Here is a 23,886-nt window from a genome sequence, read left to right on the forward strand (position 1 = left end):
AATTGTGAGTGTTCTTAAAACAGAACAAAGCTACCATTTATTGAATGCTTACTAAGTGCCAAGCACATTACTATCTTGTCTCATTTAATCCTCACAGCAACTATATCATCCCATTTTATGGGATGGAAAAGGAAGCTTAGAAATCAAATGATTTGCACGGGTGTAGCTGACACTGTCAGTGCCGCTCCTGTAATCTCTGCAGCCAAAGGCTGCTGAGGCGGCACCTGGAACTTTCTGTCTGATGGCTGGCCTCATGGTAAACTGGAATTGCCAGAGAATGTGTCCCTGGAAGCAGCTCTCAACCAACAGAGGCTGGGAATTGGTGGATAAATACAGCAGCTCCCTTGTTCCTCCATTGGGATAACTGCTCTGTTTCCCAGAGTGTGCCAGCAGGATGGAGTTCCATTGGCGGCAACACACCTTCTGTGGCCTCCTTCTTTGGCTTGATGCTACTGCTTGTGGAACCTCTCCCAGATAAACAACCTGTACTCAAAACCATGTCTCAAAGTCTGCTACTGGGGAACCCAAATCAAAACATCAAGATGGTTAGTTGAATACTAGTGCAAAAATGTCCACCAGAAACTCAAAGAACTCTTTGTGAGCTTTGTAAAGAAAAAAAACATCTAAATATCTCAAATATCTATTTGAGCAAGAACCGTGAGACACATTCAGGCTGCAATCAAACGTATTTTGTCACTGCTACATTATGTGATGATTTATTATGAAACTCTAGCACGCAGAATCCAGTTAGCCACACTCTTTAGAGCAGGGCACACTATTGATTCGTGCACGCCCTTTCGATTGTTTCTAATAAGTTTTTTTCTCCCTTCTCCCCCCCTCTTTTATTCCCTTTCCACTCAAAGGCCCTCTGTAACATGTCACTGAAGAGCTGCTCTGTGGAGTGGGGCTGGCACCACAGGGTAATCATATACTGACTGTCCCCCACCCATCACTCCGAACCAGACTCCACTTCTAACCATAGTTCCTGCTGTTTCACATCCTTGCCAGACTTTGATACTATTTGACCTTCCAATTTTTTGCCTCTAAGTCACACTTTTATGTAAAAGAATATTAACCTGCTCCCTTGAAACGCTCACAAACGAAAGCTGTTACATACACCTGTGTAATCAACCCTCGATTATTCAGGAACTGAACATCATTTTGTGGGTTGGTTAGTTTCTTCATTATCTTCCTTCTCTTTCTCTATCCCGGGCCATCAGCATTATCATTTAGAAAAAAAAAAAAAAAAGAGGGTCAAAAGAAGACATTCATGGAAAAAACGGTGATTAAATCTTCAACAAGTCGATTTTTATTAGTTATTAACTAAACTTTCACATGTTTATTTAGGGAGAAAGTTGAAATTACTGGGTAAAATAGTTTTAAAATATTTTTAAGTATATAGATTGAATATTAGTAGTATAGGATTAATGCTTTTGTTAGAGTCTAGTATACGTTGTTTTTATTGAGCACTAATATACTGATAATCTCTTTAAGTCAATATAGCTGTTAATTGAAGATCAAGAAACTATCTACACTGCAGATACATTTGAGAATACTTTGGGTAAGTTTTAAGATGTTGAATGACGTATTTTTTTCTGAAGTTACTCCTCCCATGTTGTAGAGGAAAAATATATAATTTGGCTCAGTTTATAATGATGAAGTATCATCTGCACAGGATTGTTGTTTAACCCATCTAATCCTATAATCATCCCCGGCTTCTTGCAGGTGTGATGCCTCTTCTTTGGGGGCCTCTGGATTAACGTTTGCTAACAGCTGTGCCGTTGCCTCTAGGTCTGTCATACAATTAGTCTTGTGATGAACTATGCAGGTTGCTTTATTGCTCCAGAGAACATTTTCATATGCTAGGCCTTGAACTTTAAGGAGTCTACATACATTATGTTCCATATGTCACTATTCGGGATAGTTGATTAGTCTCAATTTTCAGAGTCTTGAAGTTCACCCTCTTTAGAATGAACCAAATAGAAATAATTATCCTTCTCTTCATTTTCTCTCAAAGCAGATATCTGAAATTTGTGCACTATTTCTTAAAATGACTGGAAACAAAAATTTCAGCAGCTTTGTAAAGAGCTACTCTAGCAGCACTTTTTTTTTACAAGAAATAATAATAATATTCAGAAAGTTTTGATTAAAGTGGTATTCTAGAGCTCAAAGGAATTTAAAACCAGCTTTCACATTTAAAAAATAAATAAACTTTATTACTAGAAAATCAGTGTTTATATTCATTTAGGCTATGAACTTTCTTTCCTGACATAAAACATGTTTTCATTTCCGTGAAAGTCTACAACTTGTAAATTTTGCCATACAGAATACTATTTTTAAAAATACAGACTTCTGGGCTTCCCTGGTGGTGCAGTGGTTGACAGTCCGCCTGCCGATGCAGGGGATATGGGTTTGTGCCCCGGTCCGGGAAGATCCCACATGCCACGGAGCGGCTGGGCCCGTGAGCCATGGCTGCTGAGCCTGAGCGTCCGGAGCCTGTGCTCCGCAATGGGAGAGGCCACAACAGTGAGAGGCCCGCATACCACAAAAAAAAAAAAAACAAAAAAAAACCAGACTTTTATTTTTTCTTGAGTTTTAAAATTTTTCTATAATGCTTTTGTCATTTAAGTGACAAATACTGTAATTTCTATGAGAAGTACCATTATGTATTCATCATTTAAAAAGAAGAAAAACACACATAACACACATGCTATTTTCCTAAGCTGTAACATTGTAAAGAAAAAGAACCATTAGGAAACCTAAAAAAATAAATAAATAAAGGGTTTAAAGAGAGTTAGCTCCCATTAACAGGAAAATTTTAAAATTAAAATTAAATTTACTAAGATTTTAGTCTGCAGTCTTTGCTACAGAAATTTTTATTAACTTGTTACTGTAAGGTCATCTGTTTTAATGCTTTAGAAAGGTCACGACTTTAAATACAGAGATAACAGTAGCAAAATTATTAGTAAAACATTTTATGTTTCCATAATCTCCAAATTATTAAAACACATTTTTAACGAGCTACTTAAAATACTATTTTCCAAATAAGGCTAACTGTTCAAAAGGTATTAAATAAGATCAGATGTGGAATACACACATACCGTGCTGTAAGTTATTGCTTAATAATTTAGAGTAATAGAATTCTATGATTTGGAAATAAATCCATTTTTTAAAATTAGGAAATATGACTATTTTCTCCTTATATCAGTATTTTTTCTAATCCTATGACCTTTTTTTGCTTGTCAGATAACAGATATTTTGAACATTTCTCTACTTAGCAAAATGTATGGAATGAAAATGAAGGAAGCGCTATTTGGATAGTGGTTGGGGTGTGTGTGGAGGGTCTACGATGCTGAATAGAAAGAGATCTGCACGGCAACAACTGGGGGAAATGGGATATGGGACAGCTGCTCCTTTAGATTCCCGAGAAGGAGACTGCTTGAGGTGGGTCACGGGGCAATAGGATAAGGCGGATAAAAACTCTGATGTAAAGCAGGAAAATGACTGCCGAGTCCCCTGAGCTTACACCTGAACCATCTCAAGCTGCATGGCGAGCCCTCTGTAGAATGCTTCCCAAGCTGGTGATGAACTACACAGGACTAGGAGGCGCACTGGCTGCACACAGGACTGTCTGCATGTTTTGTATAATGATAACCAGAGGTCTTCTGGGAGGAGGAGGCCATGTTTCCTCTGTGCCAGCACCTGAGCTCCTCTCAGGCACTGAGGCCATTAAACAGGAACAGAAGGGTCAATTTTAGGTAATGATTTCTAATTGCAAGTAAAGACAACTTCTATTTAATCGACAGTGAAGAGCTCTGATCTTTAAATTAAGAAATGACTCAAATTTCTTTTTTGGGGGGGGATAAATGCCTTTTTTAACTCAAGGAAAAGTTATTAATAAAAAGTTTTCCATAAAATGTTGGTTTATTATATTTCCATTAGAAAAACATGTGCCACTACAAAGATAAATGTAAGCACTATGTAATGTGATGTAATGTAATATGATACATTTAGTGAATTACAGTTAAGAAAAAAATAAGTACAAAGCAGGAGCTCTCAATAGATACTCAGTAAATATTACCTACTAGAGTATCATTGCTGTCATTGCTCAGTGCTAATTATATCATAGCCTGTAGTAATAATGGTACCTTACATCTGAAAACTGTTGATAGTCTAAAGTGTAAAGATACTTTTATTTCTTTTGATTTTCACAAAGATATAGTGAAGCTGCCATTGTCATCCTTATTTTACAAATGAAACTGAGCCTCCAAGAACTTAAGTGACTAAGCTAAGGTCAGCAGCTCGTATGTGGCAGACAGGCCTAAGAGCCATCTCTTCTAACTTCAACTCTCACATGCTGTTTCTACACCGTAGTTACCTTCCTTATAAAGACTATAGTTCAAAACCTACTGTCAGTTCAAATATTTAACCACTTAACAATTAGAGATATCACTTATATGTGAAATCTAAAAAAAAAAAAGATACAAATGAACTTATTTACAAAACAGAAATAGACTCACAGACATAGAAAATAAACTAATGGTTACAAAAGGGGAAAGGGGGGCATAAATTAGGAATTTGGCATTAACAGATATTACTATATATAAAATAGGTAACAACAAGGACCTACTGTGTAGCACAGGGAACTATATTTAACATCTTGTAATAACCTATAATGGAAAAGAATCTGGAAAAGAAAAAAATATATATATAAAGAATAAATATATATTCATATATATATATGTGAATCACTTTGCTGGTACACCTGAAACATTGTATAATAAATCAACTATACTTCAATAAAAAAAACAATTAGAGAGATATTGCTATTACACTTGAACTATATTACATAAAGATGATCTTTATCATGTAACATACTTTCTAAATAAAATCCTACCTCCAACAGCTTTTTAAAGACTTTCACCTACATATGTAACATTTTATCCTATGTTAACTGTTGGTTTGGGAATACTTGGGCCTAGAGCAAAAACCAGAAATTGTGATTTCTGTAGATGTTTGACCATCTAGCACTTTGGAAACTAGTTATTTTATGCATATTAATGGTAATATAATAGTCACAGTTTTCTATATGTTAGACTTTATGCCACAAACTTTACACACGTTTTCTCACTTAGTTTTCACAGAGCTGTGCTGAGTTAGGGAGCGGTATTATTCCCATTTTACAGACGAAGAAACTAATGCTCAGAAACATCACTTTGCTTATGTAATGTCATATGGTGCGGTGATAGCAGAGCTGGGATTCCATCCTCCATCAGCTGATTTTAAAGTCCACCATCTTAACCATTTCACATTGTCCTCTCTTTTCAAAGAGTTGTTAAATGTACTCTCTAAAAAGCAATTGAGAGTTCCTTATCTGAAGAATGCTAGCATTTACTGCCTTTACTTCATGCAGACTTCTAAGAATCACAGATTTGGTAACAGATGTGAGCATTGTATCCACCCAGGCAACTCTAACTAAATATTATGATACCCTATTAAACTGGTCCTAAACTTCTCACAGTCTAGTACACAGAGCTGAAAGAAGACAGGAAAGGGTGAAAGGCAGATTGAAGAAGCAATTCCTCCTGTAGACAAACTGATTCAGACTATGTGCATTAGTAGGTATGGTCCATCAGAAAGATTTATCATATCATCCTATACTGCAAATGTGCAGAACTTTGCAGAGTTGAAGCATGTGAATGGATGCACCAAAGTCCTAAATGAAGATAGAGCCTCAGAGCACCTCTTTCTCCATCTCTCCTTTGCCTTGGTCCTTGGCTTCTTTACTTTCTTTCCATTTCTCTCTTTTTTTTTTTTTTAACATTTCTTTTCTTTTCACATATAGTTTTCAACAATGTGTCACATAAAGAGCAAGAGAATCAGGCTTCCCTGGTGGCACAGTGGTTGAGAGTCCACCTGCCAATGCAGGGGACACGGGTTCGTGCCCCGGTCCGGGAAGATCCCACATGCCGCGGAGCGGCTGGGCCCGTGAGCCATGGCCGCTGAGCCTGTGTGTCCGGAGCCTGTGCTCCACAACAGGGGAGGCCACAGCAGTGAGAGGCCCGCGTACTGCAAGAAAAAAAAAAAAAAAGAGCAAGAGAATCAAAAGCAATTCCTGCACGAGTATTTGTTTCCTTTCCCAGCTACTAGTTCTGGCCTGGCCCACTCCTCCTTCCTCCCCCAAACCAGCCCCCCATACTGGGCCTCTACTATGCAGATGAGAGTTAGAATTTTGGGGGGAAAGAGTAGGGATAGAAGAAGTAGAAATGAGCCTGCTAAAAAGAACCACAATTTCTTTTTAATTTATTTTATTAAAGTATAGTACTTTACAATGTTGTGTTAATTTCTACTGTATAGCAAAGTGATTCAGTTATACATATATACATATACATTCTTTTCATATTCTTTTCCATTATGGTTAATCACAGGAAACTATGAATATAGTTCCCGGTACTATACAGTAGGACTTTGTTGTCCGACCATTCCATATATAATAGTGTGCATCTGCTAATACCAAACTCCCAATCCATCCCTCCCCCACTCCACCTCCCCCTTGGCAACCACAGGTCTGTTCTCAATGTCTGTGAGTCTGTTTCTGTTTCATAGATAGGTTCATTTGCGTCATATTTCGGATTCCACATATAAGTGATATCAGATGGTGTCTGACTTACTTCACTTAGTATGATAATCTCTAGGTCCATCCATGTTGCTGCAAATGGCATTATTTCATTCTTTTTTATGGCTCAGTAGTATTCCATTATATATATATATACCACATCTTCTTTATCCATTCATCTGTCCATGGACATTTAGGTTGTTTCCATGTCTTGGCTTATTGTAAATAGTGCTGCTCTGAACACTGGGGTGCATGTCTGTTTTCGAATTAGAGTTTTCTCTAGATATATGCCCAGGAGTGGGATTGTTGGATCATATGACAACTCTACTTTGAGTTTTTTGAGGAACCTCCATACTGTTTTCCATAGTGGCTACACTAATTTGCTTTCCCACCAATGGTGTATGAGGGTTCCCTTTTCTCCACACCTTCTCCAGCATTTGTTATTGGTAGACTTTTTAATGATGGCCCTTCTGACCAGTGTGAGGTGTACCTTATTATAGTTTTGACTTGCATTTCTCTAATAATTAGCAATATTGAGCATCTTTTCATGTGCCTGTTGAAGAGCCACAATTTCTTGATGTGAGAAAGAAAAGCAGGCAGATGAGAGAGGGAAGGGAGAGGGGTGATGAACCATGTGTGAGTGGAACACAGGAAGGAACTTTGGGGTCCAGAGAGTGACATGAAGATACAGGCTTCAGGATATCTAGAGAAAGACAAATTGAAAAAAAAATTTAAATGGAAGGAGAGAAGAGTCTAAACGATGTTACTGTGAGTTAAGAACTTTACCTCTTGTTCTTTGAGGACAAGTAAGGAGAAATTGATATTACTTTCCTTTTAGCTTGGTGGATGTTTTCCTTTTAATATGGTATTCCACCAAGAGAGCCATGAAGAACTCACATTTATTCGGGTTGCATCATGGTTTCATGGTAGATAAAAATCTTCACTTATAAAAGTGACCAAAAGGAAAATTTGTTTTATGTATGTTACCTTAGAATCTGCCAAGGCATGTATGTGTCAGCTAGATTACCATTTAGATGAAGAGCCCACTGTCATCAAGGATGGAGTGACTTTTAAGGGAGAAGGTATCAAATTGAACACAGAAAAAACTAAATGGAAACAACTGTAAGAATCCCCAAACTTTCTGTGCCTTAAACATTACAAATCAAATAAATCATCCTTTGTTAAAAATGCCTGCTGATATACAATAGCTTTGTCTTTGTTTGCATCTATTGAGTTAAAATAATAACTAAAATTTAATTACAATTACTTAGTGAAAACTTAAGAATATATCATTTTACAAATATGACCCATACCCTCCATTGTTAATATTTACCTACAATCCATTAGCTGCTAGAATATTAGTGTAACTATTTTTTTCTGCTACATCGTTTACATGCATTTCTCTATGGGATGCTGCTGATGAGGCTAGAGATTTGGGTTAACCATGCATACAAGCTAACACCAATATTAGAAGCATTCTAAGTTATTATAAAGATGCTGACATGTCTTCAAACATACAAATAGCTACTGTTTTGTATATGGAATAATTAAATACTAGGACAAGAATTTTGTACTACGAAAGCAAAATCAATATGGTGAATTTTTCTTTCACAGTATAATTTTTGATAGGCTACCTTATCACTAAACAATGGGAAGCAAATAACTCACTGAATGTACCGAAGACAAAGTTGATGTTTCTAAGATTAGTAAGTGGAATAGAGCATTTAGAGAGAAAGAAAATTCGTGCATGAAAACAATTTACTACGATAGGACCATCCTTTTTCTTAAAATAACTTTATGGTTGCAATATTTGATTGTGGGAGCTGGGCCAACTTTGCATAAGGTCTTGAATGTGATTTTTGGTAAAATATTTTTCTCTTTGAAATCTTAGGACTTCATAAGATACATTTTTTTTTCTTTTTTTTTTGTTTTTGCGGTACGAGGGCCTCTCCCTGCTGTGGCCTCTCCCGTTGCGGAGCACAGGCTCCGGATGCGCAGGCCCAGCGGCAACGGTTCACGGGCCCAGCCGCTCCGCGGCACGTGGGATCCTCCCGGACCGGGGCACTAACCCCTGTCCCCTGCATCGGCAGGCGGACTCCCAACCACTGCGCCACCAGGGAAGCCCTCATAAGATATATTTACTTTCTAAAATTCAGAATCTACTCTACTTGGGACATTTTCAGGTGGAAATTGATGATGGCCAAAGGGAATTACTACTTCTTTCCTCAGCACCTGATTGATGTACGTGGGTAGCTTTCTCCTCTTTAAGTGTCAGTGTCTCTGTGACCTGCCGCACAGCTTTATTACAGGAACTATCACTTCTCTTCACCAAATGCCCTTTTCTCATTAGTAGATTTCAGCCCTAAATAAATCCATTATTTGTTTTTAGTTTAGTGCTAGTCCGTCATTCAGTAAAGAATGCTTGGTCAGCAAGGAATGGATGACCAAATCTTATTCATAGACTTGTCAACATATTCTTCTATTAAATGTATTAATCATTTATTAATAAATTAAAGCTTTTAAATTGAGATACATTAGCAAAATTTCAGAGTCCCTTCTGTTTCAGATCATCAGAACCATTAATTAGGGATATTTACTTGTGACAGGTTTCTCTAAGCCAAGATTCTTTGAAAAATTCACGTAAAAATCTTTAAACAGATGAACAACATTACTGGATGGGAGAAGAAATTTGTTAGAGGTAGTGGTTGAATCTAGGGGCAAGATCCTGAAAATTGGAAAATATTCCAAATTATAAACTTAAAATACAAGTGAGAGAATAAAAACAGTGTACAGAATTGATGATGAGATAGACTGAATATGAAAAGGCAATGTTAAATCTAACTGGACAGCTTCTCATGCTGGTTCCCGCATGACGAAGCTGATTTCAAGGCATTCTTACTGCCCTCCAGAACTACAGTGTGACAGAAACACCATCGATGCTTTAGAACAGATGAAGATAGTGTTGGTAATACTGCACAGGGTGGGAAAGTAGGATAAAAAAGGACTTCAAAAGAAAAATTCTTTTTTTATGTGTTGAATTTTTACCTTGTGATTAGATAACCAGGCAGATACCTAATCAACCAATCAGGGAATCAATCTTATTTATTAATTGATCATGTAATTCTTCTTTCACAATACATTCACTAAATAAGGTGTGGGTTTCCAATAGACATCTTGTAAACTAGAAGCCATGCCTTCAGATGGAGAGCAGCTGCAGAAGGAAAGACAGGCTGTAGTTTGCAAATAGAAAATAGATCACTAGGTTATACGATCACCTTCACCAAGTCCAGAAAGAAAAAAGTGAAAAGGCACAGGGAACTCTATTCAGTATCCTGTGATAAACCATAATGGAAAAGAATATGAAAAAGAATGTATATATATGTATAACTGAGTCACTTTGCTGTTCAGCAGAAATTAACACAACATTGTGTATTAACTGTACTTCAAAAAAATAAATTTTAGAAAAACTGAAAGGGGATTCAAACTCAAGTCTGAAGAATGTCCTTTTATATCTGAAAAGAAGGAGGGAAAAGTGGCTAAAGTAAGATACTAGAGAGAATGAAAAGATGGCGGCCATCTATCTGAAATCAAAGCAAGATGTCAGGTTTTGTGGGAACTAATTTCAGTGCAACAGCAAAAACACGCTGCCCTCTAAAATCAGCCCGAGCTGGAAGACCTCCATGCCCCGAATCAGGTACAACTGTTCAGTGTCCATTCTCCACCCAGCCACACCCCAGTGCCAAATTCCCATTCTCTGGTGATTCCCTGGTACCTGTTTCCTGCCTCCTGTCTTCCAGCTGTGAATCTGATGCCTTTTCGAGTTTGCTCTTAGCATCTTGTATCCAGACCTGACAACAGATTCTTCACTGGCACTGCAGCTCTGCCCGTGGGTCTGGCTCAAATCTTATGCTCGATTCCTGCAGATTCTCAGTTCTGGGTGAGCTGTGTTCCAAAAAGGTAACAATATTCTGCCTCAAGCAAGTCCCTGGTTCTTCCCAACCACACAGGCTACTCTTGACAGTAGCAGTGAGCCAAGGCCTGGAATATGGCCTGCTTGGTTTTCCAAAGACTCTGCCCTGCCTGGAGAGTTACATGACAAGAATGAACTAACCTTGATTCTCAGTGAGGTACATGCCTGGGTAAGGGGGTTGAGATCTTACTGGAAATATCTGCAAGGGGCTCTCTCATTCCAGCCCCAAACAGGGATAGGAGACAGAAGGAATGTGCTCATTTCTCTCCTTTAGACATGCTGGTTTCCTTGGCTTATATGCCATCATCTATTCCTGGTTTTCCTGCTACCTCTCCAGAGACACTGCTTAATCTCCTTGGCACCTCCTTCTCCCAGCTTGGCCCTTGAACTTTTTCATTCAACATTAACTGTCTCTAGGAAATCTCCTCCACTCAACAATTTCAATATGCTGAAAACTTGCAAATTTATACAGCCTCAAATTTACACAGCATCTTCAATCCAGACCTCCTCTTGAGCTCCAGGCCCACATATACCACTGTCTATAGATCTCTCTTTGGCTATCTCAAAAACTCCTCAAACTCAACATATTCAAAACTGAACTCCTCGTTTACCCCCAAGCCTGGGCATCCTGTGGCATCCCCCACCAGAGGCCATGCAGCTCTACAGCCAGGAACCTAGGCCCATCTGGACCCCACTGTCTCCTGCACCTCCCAGATTTAATCTAATTCCAAGTCCCCCAGAACTTCTGAATCTATTTCCTTCCATATTCATTACTACTACTAAAGCCCAGAGATTTAGTTGATTAGTGTAAAAATAATAAAAGCTACTAATTATCAAAAGTTTTTATATACCAGGCAGGCACTCTTTTAAAACTTGATATAAATTGTCTTTTCTAATCATCCTATTATTAGTTTCCTAGGACTGAAGTAACAAAGCAAACTAAATGGCTCAAAAATAAAGGAATGCAAGAGAGTTCCCTTTTCTCCGCACCCTCTCCAGCATTTATTGTTTGTAAAATTTTTGATGATGGCCATTCTGACTGGTGTGAGGTGATACCTCATTGTAGTTTTGATTTGCATTTCTCTAATAATTAGTGATGTTGAGCATCCTTTCATGTGTTTGTTGGCAATCTGTATATCTTCTTTGGAGAAATGTCTGTTTAGGTCTTCTGCCCATTTTTGGATTGGGTTGTTTGTTATTTTGATATTGAGCTGCATGAGCTGCTTGTATATTTTGGAGATTAATCCTTTGTCAGTTGCTTCGTTTGCAAAGGGTTGTCTTTTCATCTTGTTTATGGTTTCCTTTGCTGTGCTTTTAGGTTTCATTAGGTCCCATTGTTTATTTTTGTTTTTATTTCCCTTTCTCTAGGAGGTGGGTCAAAAAGGATCTTGCTGTGATTTATGTCATAGAGTGTTCTGCCTATGTTTTCCTCTAAGAGTTTTATAGTGTCTGGCCTTACATTTAGGTCTTTAATCTATTTTGAGTTTTGTGTATGGTGTTAGGTAGTGTTCTAATTTCATTCTCTTACATGTAGCTTTCCAGTTTTCCCAGCACCACTTATTGAAGAGGCTGTCTTTTCTCCATTGTATATTCTTGCCTCCTTTATCAAAGATAAGGTGACCATATGTGCATGGATTTATCTCTGGGCTTTCTATCCTGTTCCATTGATCTATATTTCTTTTATTGTGTCAGTACCATACTGTCTTGATTACTGTAGCTTTGTAGTATAGTCTGAAGTCCAGGAGCCTGATTTCTCCAGCTCTACTTTTCTTTCTCAAGATTCCTTTGACTATTCGGGGTCTTTTTTGTTTCTATACAAACTGTGCAATTTTCTGTTCTAGTTCTGTGAAAAATGCCATTGGTAGTTTGATAGGGATTGCATTGAATCTGTAGATTGCTTTGGGTAGTGTAGTCATTTTCACAGTGTTGAGTCTTCCAATCCAAGAACATGGTATATCTCTCCATCTGTTTGTATCATCTTTAATTTCTTTCATCAGTGTCTTATAGTTGGAATGTAAATTGATACAGCCACTATGGAGAACAGTATGGAGATTCCCTAAAAAACTAAAAATAGAACTACCATATAACCCAGAAATCCCACTACTGGGCATATACCCTGAGAAAGCCATAATTCAAAGAGTCATGTACCACAATGTTCATTGCAGCACTATTTGCAATAGCCAGGACATGAAAGCAACCTAAGTGTCCATCGACAGATGAATGGATAAAGAAGATGTGGCACATATATACAATGGAATATTACTCAGCCATAAAAAGAAACGAAATTGAGTTATTGGTAATGAGGGGGATGGACCTAGAGTCTGTCATACAGAGTGAAGTCAGTCAGAAAGAGAAAAACAATTACCATATGCTATCACATATATATGGAATCTAAAAAAAAAGATTCTGAAGAACCTAGGGGCAGGACAGGAATGAAGACGCAGACATAGAGAATGGACTTGTGGACACGGGGAGGGGGAAGGGTAAGCTGGGAAGAAGTGACAGAGTGGCATGGACATATGTACACTACCAAATGTAAAATAGATAGCTAGTGGGAAGCAGCCGCATAGCACAGGGAGATCAGCTCGGTGCTTTGTGACCACCTAGAAGGGTGGGATAGGGAGGGTGGGAGGGAGACCAAGAGGGAGGGGATATGGGGATATATATGTATGTATAGCTGATTCACTTTACTATACAGTAGAAACTAACACAACAATGTAAAGCAATTACACTCCAATAAAGATGTTAAAAGTAAAATAAAGGAATGGATTCTTTCACAGTTTTGAAGCCTAGCAATCTGAAATCAAAGGGTTGGCAGGACCATGTTCTTATGGGGAGGGGATCCTTCCTGTCTCTTCAAGCTTCTGGTGGCCCCAGGCATCCCTTGACTTGTGGCACTGCAACTTCAATCTCTACCAGCATCTTCACAGGGACTTGTCTTCTGCGGGCATGTCTTCTTGTCTTCTGTCTGTTTCAAACCTCCTTCTGCCTTTTTCTTGTAAGGACCCTGTCACTGGATTTAGAGCCCAGCCAGAAAATCCAGCACAATGATCACCTCATCTCAAGAGCTTTAACTTAATTACCTCTGCAAAGATCTTTTTTCTAAGTATGGTAAAATTCATAGATTCCAGGGGTTAGAAAGTGGACATATCTTTTTAAAACACCATTCAACCCCCAAAAAGTAAATATACTTATTAGTTGAGTCTGCTGAGACTTAGAGAATTTAAGGGATTTGTCCAAGGTCACACAGTTAATATGAATGTGAGGTTCACATTTGATTTATGGCTTCCTTACCTCCAGAAAAATAATTTCAATACTTTTCTGAAAGGAGTAACAGTATCAAGAAATTTGTCACTTGGATGCCAAATGCTGCTTCTTAAATACATTCATTACTAGACTATCCTACACCACTAGTGTTATCTTCCAAAACTATAGATCAGATCCATCATGACTGGCATGTTGTCTGTCACTTAGAAGGTGCTCAATAAACAGCTGTCAGTAAATGAATGAGATCACGCCACCAGCCTCATCAAAGTCACCAAACATTCCACATTGCTTAAAAACTAAGCTTCACATTCCAACAAAGCATTCAAGACCCTCCAACCCTCCAAAAGATTAAAAAGTTTAATCCCGGAATTACGATGAATTCCTAATTCTTAGAAAGGCTGTACTTTGAGTACAGCCTTTCTAAGAATGTCCAGAAATCATACAAGAAGAAATGGATAAATTTGGCCACACACATATCTAAAAGTTGATGGAAGAATTTCATAATAAGGCCAAAAAACAGTGGCCTGGAAAAATATTCCCAACATGTATTAATACATATGCCTAATTTCCTAAAGATATACATAGCTCCTGAGGAAACAGGCACCTTCATTTATTGTTGTGTGACAATAAACTTGTTACGCTTCTTTGAAGGGAAGATTAGAAATAAAAATAAACTTATCTTTAAATTCATATCCTCTCCTCTTTGAACCAGCATTTCCACCCTTAGGAATTTATTCTGTAGATCTTCTCTCACTTTGGCACAAAGCTATTCACTGCTATACCCTTTGTGAAACAAAACTGATTGGAAATAACCTAAATGCCCACCAATAGGAGATAGTTAAATCCATTATAGTACAACTATATCATGGGATACTATGAGTCCCTTTTAAAATGAGGCATGTCTATATATACATTAGTATGGAGGAAGTTAACTCAGGGGACAGAACAGTGTGTATAAAACGTTACCATTTTGTAAACAACAAAAAGGACACACATATATATATGCACCTATATGCCAGGCATACCTATGAATATTTTTGGAAGGATAAACCAGAAACTTGTAACTGTATTTGCCTTTGAGAAAAGAACTGTGAGACTGACTGAGTACAGGGACAGAAGGAAGATTTATTTTTCACTGTAAACTCTATTGTATTGTTTGAATTTATTTTGCCATGTGCCTGCCATGTGATAGAGAGACAGAGAGAATCTATAGGCTAATTTTCACCTAATTTTCCAACTTGAACTCCTACTGTATCCTATCTTGTACATGACAATTCATTGCTTCTCAAACCCACTGACTATGATCATATTGAGAGTGTGGGAGTGTGTGTGTGTCTAATATGCTATCATCCTTGACTCTCACGCTTTCTGCCTGTATAAATCCTGCCCCTCAAAAGCTCTTCTGTGCAACCTTCCTGATCTTCAGTGTTGAAACTAACTACTCTGAACTCAGAAAACCCCTGTTCATCCTGCTTTGAATTATAGTTGTTTACAAGTTGGTCCCCCTCATTCAACTAGCTCCTAAAGGGAAATGTGCATCTTGTTGGCCTCTGTGTTCCTCAAAGTACCTGGAACACAACAGCCTTGCTGTGTGCATGTCATTAACTAAAAAATATTAAGTAGAAGAGTCAACTAGGAAAACCCAAGTCTCTTACGATTAAACCCAATTTTAAGGATGATAGAGAAAAATATTTAGCCCAATCACAGAAATGCTATTTAACATGAATATCTAAAAGAGCCAACAAGAGCTCCTCAAAGCTGAAATATAAAGCCAATACTTCTTATCGAATAGGATTATTGCATGAGATGTATGTGAAATTCAATAAGAAGTTACAGTTGGAATATATTAGAGGTAAGAGAAGAATGAAAGAAAAATGATTTCAGTTTTAATATGGAAAAGATAGCTCTTGACATTTTGTTTTTTGGGTTTTTTAGTCAAACACACCAAGCCTGGTCATAAGATAGGCGAACACCGATTTTTATCCTGAAGCAGGTTACTTCTCAGATTGGGACTAGCAATGCCTTCCACCTTTGCAGCCCGCCTTCCCCCCGCTCCCCACACACAAAGGAAAGGTTCACTGCAATGCAATTCAATCTATTGCTTATTAACTACAGTTTTTCCTAAGAAAACTTTCTCAGATCATATTATGTGTGCCGTAATTTTTTTTACTATTTACTTTTTGCTGTCATTTAAACCCATTTCCTCTTGTCCTTGGTGATATAGGAGTGGAGGGTCCCATTACTCCATATATTTAACTTTCATCAATAAAACCAATTTTTAATGCTTCTAGAATAGTGCTATTCTGCTTTAGTCTCTATAAATAGGTACACTGACATCCAGCCCACCCCATTTCTATTGGCCTTATAACAACATACAATAAAAAATATAAAACAAACATAATAAAATAGAATATAATAAAATAAAAATTAAAAGTGATAGTGATTAAAGTCAACTTGAACTTACTGCTAATGCTGTTTCATACTCTCCAGCAGCCAAGTGCGCTAAGCCCAAGTAATAGGAAGCTTCTTCTTCCATCTTTTTGTCATTTCCTAAAACGAAAATGTAGAAAAAATCATTATGGTATTAAAGAAATTGGTTTATTACAACAAACAGAATCTTTGCTTTTTAAGAAAGTAGAAAGTTATTATAACAAAGTATACAGATTTATATCAACAATCTCTGAAACCTAACTGTGTACTCATCAAAAAGGCTGACGTTGGAGAAAAGGGAACACTCTTGCACTGCTGGTGGGAATGTGAATTGGTTCAGCCACTATGGAGAACAGTATGGAGGTTCTTTAAAAAACTACAAATAGAACTACCATATGACCCAGCAATCCCACTACTGGGCATATACCCTGAGAAAACCAAAATTCAAAAAGAGTCATGTACCAAAATGTTCATTGCAGCTCTATTTACAATAGCCCGGAGATGAAAACAACCTAAGTGCCCATCATCGGATGAATGGATAAAGAAGATGTGGCACATATATACAATGGAATATTACTCAGCCATAAAAAGAAACGAAATTGAGCTATATGTAATGAGGTGGATAGACCTAGAGTCTGTCATACAGAGTGAAGTAAGTCAGAAAGAGAAAGACAAATACCATATGCTAACACATATATATGGAATTTAAGAAAAAAAATGTCATGAAGAACCTAGGGGTAAGACAGGAATAAAGACACAGACCTACTGGAGAACGGACTTGAGGATATGGGGAGGGGGAAGGGTGAGCTGTGACAGGGCGAGAGAGAGGCATGGACATATATACACTACCAAACGTAAGGTAGATAGCTAGTGGGAAGCAGCCGCATAGCACAGGGAGATCAGCTCGGTGCTTTGTGACCGCCTGGAGGGGTGGGATAGGGAGGGTGGGAGGGAGGGAGATGCAAGAGGAAAGAGATATGGGGACATATGTATATGTATAACTGATTCACTTTGTTATAAAGCAGAAACTAACACAACATTTTAAAGTAATTATACTCCAATAAAGATGTTTAAAAAAAAAAAGGCTGATGTTAATACAATTTACCTGGGTCACAGATAATAAGTGAGTAACATGCATTAGCAATATAATTATGAGGAGTTTCCCTCTACATACAAAACCCAGTATTAGCATTTTGACATTCATATGTAAATTCCATACCGGTCCACCATGTAAAACCTATAGTCATTCATCATAGCTGTGACTACATATGTGAAATAACTGATAAAGAGTATCAGCCTGGGCTTCCCTGGTGGCGCAGTGGTTGAGAGTCTGCCTGCCGATGCAGGGGACGCGTGTTCGTGCCCCAGTCCAGGAAGATCCCACGTGCCGCAGAGCGGCTGGGCCCGTGAGCCATGGCCTCTGGGCCTGAGTGTCCGGAGCCTGTGCTCCGCAACGGGAGAGGCCACAACAGTGAGAGGCCCGTGTACCGCAAAAAAGAAAAAAAAAAGTTGATTTTATTTCTACACAAGAGCAATGAACAATCTGAAAATAAAAGAAAAAATTCCATTTTCAACAGCATCAAAAAGAATAAAATATTAGAAATAAATGTAACAAACCAAGGGCAAAATGTGTACACTGAAAACTATAAAACATCATTAAAAGAAATTAGATAACATGTAAATAGACTGATAACCATATTCATGAATTGGAAGACAGTGTGAAGATAGCGATATTTCCCAAACTGATCTACAAATTCAATGCAATCCCTATCAAAATCCCAGCTGTCATTTTTGGAGAAGTAGACAGACTGATCCTAAACATCATGTGGAAATATAAGCAATGTGGAAGGACCAAAACAATATTGAAAAAGGACAATTTGGAAGACTCGCACTTCCCAATTTTAAAACTTACTACAAAACCACAATAAAAAATATGTAGTAGTAGAATAAGGACAGACATGAGGATCACTGCAATAGAATTAAGAATCCAGAAAACAACCCACATATTTATGGTCAATTATTTTTAACAAGGGTCCCAAGACAATTTATTGAGAAAGAACAGCATTTTCAACAACTGGTACTGGGGCAACTGGATATCCACATACAAAACGTGAAGTTGGACCCTCTTGACATCACACACACACACACATACACACACCTAAATATAGGAGTTAAAACTATAAAACTCTTAGAATAAAGTGCAGAAGTAAATCTTCATGAGTTTGGATTAGTGGAAGCCTTCTTAGTTATGAAACCAAAAGCACAAACAACAAAAGAAAAAACAAATTACTTTGCACTTTATCAAATTAAAAACTCGGGCTTCAATGGATACCATCAGAAAGTGAAAAGAAACCAAATCTGATGAAGGACTTGCATCTAGAATATTAGAGGATTCTTGTAACTCAATAATAAAAGGACAAAATAATCCAATTAAAAATGGGCAAAGGAATTGAATAGACATTTCTGCAAAGAAGATATACAAATGGGCAATAAGCACGTAAAAAGATGATCAACATCATTAAGCAACAGGGAGATGCAAAATAAATTCACAGTGAGATATCACTTTATACCTACTAAGATGACTATAACAAAAAGACAGAAAGTAACAAGTACTGGTGAGGATGTGGCTAAATTGAAACCCTTTATACATTGTTGATGGGAATGTAAAATGGTTCAGCGACTTGGGAAAACTCTTTGCCAGTTCCTCAAGAAGTTAAACATAGAATTGTACCACACAGCAATGCCACGTCTACGTATATACCCAAAGGAACTGAAAACATGTACACAGATGTTCATAGTAGCATTAATCATAATAGACAAAAGGTGGGAACAACGTACATGTCCATCAACTGATGAATGGATAAAGAAAATGTGATACAACCATACAATAGTGTATTGTTTGGCCATAAAAATGAATGAAGTAGTGATACCATCTACAAGATGGATGAACCTTGAAAACATGATGCTAAGTGAAAGAAGCTGGACTCAAAAGAATACACATAGCATGATTCCATCTGTGTGAACTATCCAGAAGAGGTAAATCCACAGAGACGGAAAGTAGATTAATGGCTGCTAGGGCATAGGGGAAGGAGGGTATGGGGAATGCCTTCTAATGAGTATGGGGTCGGTGTTGATGTTTGTACAACTTTGTGTATTTATTAAAGAGCACTGATGTCTGAAAGATGAAAATAATAGAATAACAGACTCATGAGACCACTGTATGGCTGGCACTATACTTGTGCATTACACCAAGGTGTCCTAACTAAGGTGCACAGTGGACGTCGGTCCTCCTTAAGTACCATGTAAATCAATGTGGGAGGCAGGCGTTATCCATGCAATCGTCAGCTTGCTGCTTCAGGTTCCCTGACCAAAGTAGGAGACAACAGTAAGAAGGGATGCTTTGTCCCAGAGCATTTCAGCGGCTGTCAGAGCTCTGTAAAATGCTGTGCAATCTTTTAACCTGTCTACTATCTTATATGAAAAACATGGGCACAAATATTTATTGGCTTTAAAAGATATTAAAAATTATTACAGCAGAAGAAGCAAGTTTTCTCCTATTCTCTTCATCTGTCCTTCAGAAAGTGAGAGATGCTTTCAGAAAGGAGACAGCTTGGCAGGCTCTGACTATTGGAAGAGGGCCTAGGAACCTTGCTTTCTTTGTGAACAACCTTACAATTTAGCAAGTGTGAACCTAAAGTGAAATACCTTTTCCTACCTGATAACATTAACTTACATTAAAAGTCCACATAGGACCTTCCGGGAAGATGGCGGAAGAGTAAGACGCGGAGATCACCTTCCTCCCCACAGATACACCAGAAATACACCTACCCGTGGAACAACTCCTACAGAACACCTACTGAACGCTGGCAGAAGACCTCAGACCTCCCAAAAGGCAAGAAACCCCCACGTACCTGGGTAGGGCAAAAGAAAAAAGAATAAACAGAGACAAAAGGATAGGGATGGGACCTGCACCAGTGGGAGGGAGCTGTGAAGGAGGAAAGGTCTCCACACACTAGGAAGCCCCTTCGCGGGCGGAGACTGCGGGTGGCGGAGGGGGTAGCTTTGGAGCCAAGGAGGAGAGCACAGCAACAGGGGTGCGGAGGGCAAAGCAGAGAGATTCCCGCACAGAGAATCAGGGCCGACTGGCACTCACCAACCGGAGAGGCTTGTCTGCTCACCCGCCGGGCGGGCGGGGCTGGGAGCTGAGGCTCGGGCTTCGGTAGGAGCACCGGGAGAGGACTGGGGTTGGCGGCATGAACACTGCCTGCAGGGGGTTAGTGCGCCACGGCTAGCCGGGAGGGAGTCCGAGGAAAAGTCTGGAGCTGCCGAAGAGGCAAGACACTTTTTCTTCCCTCTTTGTTTCCTGGTGCGCGAGGAGAGGGGATTAACAGCGCTGCTTAAAGGAGCTCCAGAGACGGGCGCGAGCCGCGGCTAAAAGCGCGGACCCCAGAGGCGGGCCTGAGACGCTAAGGCTGCTGCTGCTGCCACCAAGAAGCCTGTGTGCGAGCACAAGTCACTCTCCACACACCCCTTCCGGGGACCCTGTGCAGCCCGCCACTGCCAGGGTCCCGGGATCCAGGGACAACTTACCCGGGAGAACGCACGGCGTGCTTCAGGCTGGTGCAACGTCACGCCGGCCTCTGCCGCAGCAGGCCCGCCCCGCACTCCGTGCCCCTCCCTCCCCCCGGCCTGAGTGAGACAGAGGTCCTGAATCAGCGGCTCCTTTAACCCCGTCCTGTGTGATCGAAGAACAGACGCCCTCCAGCGACCTACACGCAGAGGTGGGGCCAAATCCAAAGCTGAGCCCCTGGGAGCTGTGAGAACAAAGAAGAGAAAGGGAAATCTCTCCCAGCAGCCTGAGGAGCAGTGGATTAAAGCTCCACAATCAACTTGATGTACCCTGCATCTGTGGAATACATGAATAGACAACCAATCATCACAGATTGAGGAGGTGGACTTCGAGAGCAAGATCTATGATTTTTTCCCCTTTTCCTCTTTTTGTGAGTGTGTATGTGTATGCTTCTGTGTGAGATTTTGTCTGTATAGCTTTGCTTCCACAATTTGTCCCAGGGTTCTATCCGTCCATTTTTTTATATTTGTTTGTTTGTTTGTTTTTTAACTTTTTTCTTAATAATTATTTCTTTATTTTAATAACCTTATTATATTTTCTCTTACTTTATTTTATTTTACTTTATATTCTTTGTTTCATTTTTCGTTCCTTCCCTCCCTCCTTCCTTCCTCCCTCCCACCCTCCTTCCTTTCTTTCTTTCTACTTCTACTAATTCTTTCTTTCTTTTTCTCCCTTTTATTCTGAGCCGTGTGGATGAAAGGCTCTTTGTGCTGTAGCCAGGAGTCAGTGCTGTGCCTCTGAGGTGGGAGAGCCAACTTCAGGACACTGGTCCACAAGAGACCTCCCAGCTCCACATAATATCAAATGGCAAAAATCTCCCAGAGATCTCCATCTCAAACCCAACACCCAGCTTCACTCAACCACCAGCAAGCTACAGTGCTGGACATCCTATGCCAAACAACTAGCAAGACAGGAACACAACCCCACCCATTAGCAGAGAGGCTGCCTAAAATCATACTAAGTCCACAGACACCCCAAAACACACAACCAGATGTGGACCTGCCCACCAGAAAGACAAGATCCAGCCTCATCCACCAGAATGAAGGCACTAGTCCCATCCACCAGGAAGCCTACACAACCCACTGAAACAACCTTAGACACTGGGGACAGACACCAAAAACAACGGGTACTATGAACCTGCAGCCTGCAAAAAGAAGACCCCAAACACAGTAAGATAAGCAAAATGAGAAGACAGAAAAACACACAGCAGATGAAGGAGCAAGATAAAAACCCACCAGACCTAAAAACTGAAGAGGAAATAGGCAGTCTACCTGAAAAAGAATTCAGAATAATGATAGTAAAGATGATCCAAAATCTTGGAAATAGAATAGACAAAATGCAAGAAACATTTAACAAGGACCTAGAAGAACTAAAGGTGAAACAAACAACAATGAAGAACACAATAAATGAAATGAAAAATACTCTAGATGGGATCAATAGCAGAATAACTGAGGCAGAAGAATGGATAAGTGACCTGGAAGATAAAATTGTGGAAATAACTACTGCAGAGCAGAAAAAAGAATGAAAATAACTGAGGACAATCTCAGAGACCTCTGGGACAACACTGAATGCACCAACATCCGAATTATAGGGGTTCCAGAAGAAGAAGAGAAAAAGAAAGGGACTGAGAAAATATTTGAAGAGATTCTAGTTGAAAACTTCCCTAATATGGGAAAGGAAATAGTTAATCAAGTCCAGGAAGCACAGAGAGTCCCATACAGGATAAATCCAAGGAGAAATATGCCAAGACACATATTAACCAAACTGTCAAAAATTAAATACAAAGAAAACATATTAAAAGCAGCAAGGGAAAAATTACACACAAGGGAATCCCCATAAGGTTAACAGCTGATCTTTCAGCAGAAACTCTGCAAGCCAGAAGGGACTGGCAGGACATATTTAAAGTGATGAAGGAGAAAAACCTGCAACCAAGATTACTCTACCCACCAAGGATCTCATTCAGATTTGATGGAGAAATTAAAACCTTTACGGACAAGCAAAAGCTGAGAGTTCAGCACCACCTAACCAGCTCTACAACAACTGCTAAAGGAACTTCTCTAGGCAAGAAACACAAGAGAAGGAAAAGACCTACAATAACGAACCCAAAACAATTAAGAAAATGGGAATAGGAACATACATATCGATAATTACCTTAAATGTAAATGGACTAAATGCTCCCACCAAAAGACACAGATTGTCTGAATGGATACAAAAACAAGACCCATATATTTGCTATCTACAAGAGACCCACTTCAGACCTAGAGACACATACAGACTGAAAGTAAGGGGATGGAAAAAGATATTTCATGCAAATGGAAACCAAAATAAAGCTGGAGTAGCAATTCTCATTTCAGACAAAATAGACTTTAAAATAAAGACTATTAGAAGAGACAAAGAAGGACACTACGTAATGATCAAGGGATCGATCCAAGAAGAAGATATAACAATTGTAAATATTTATGCACCCAACATAGGAGCACCTCAATACATAAGGCAAATACTAACAGCCATAAAAGGGGAAATCGACAGTAACACATTCATAGTAGGGGACTTTAACACCCCACTTTCACCAATGGACAGATCATCCAAAATGAAAATAAATAAGGTAACACAAGCTTTAAATGATATATTAAACAAGATGGACTTAATTGATATTTATAGGACATTCCATCCAAAAACAACAGAATACACATTTTTCTCAAGTGCTCATGGAACATTCTCCAGGATAGATCATATCTTGGGTCACAAATCAAGCCTTGGTAAATTTAAGAAAATTGAAATTGTATCGAGTATCTTTTCCGACCACAACATTATGAGACTAAATATCAATAACAGGAAAAGATCTATAAAAAATACAAACATATGGAGGCTAAACAATACACTACTTAATAACGAAGTGATCACTGAAGAAATCAAAGAGGAAATAAAAAACTGCCTAGAAACAAATGACAATGGAGACACGACGACCCAAAA

General features: G+C 38.9%; 1 protein-coding gene across 1 annotated transcript in view; it reads right to left on the minus strand.

Annotated features, from left to right (window-relative positions):
- The window catches only part of TTC29 (tetratricopeptide repeat domain 29), a gene marked incomplete at both ends in the record, with an annotated part of 250,762 nt that overhangs the window by 155,448 nt on the left and 71,428 nt on the right, over positions 1–23,886 (minus strand). Inside the window, one exon of the mRNA XM_082653305.1 lies at positions 16,318–16,403. Coding sequence (XP_082509431.1) covers positions 16,318–16,403 — 86 coding nt within the window. The remainder of the gene's footprint in view (positions 1–16,317; positions 16,404–23,886) is intronic.

This window comes from Grampus griseus (assembly GCF_964374135.1).
Source record: "Grampus griseus genome assembly, chromosome: 4".
Taxonomy (NCBI): Eukaryota; Metazoa; Chordata; class Mammalia; order Artiodactyla; family Delphinidae; genus Grampus; species Grampus griseus.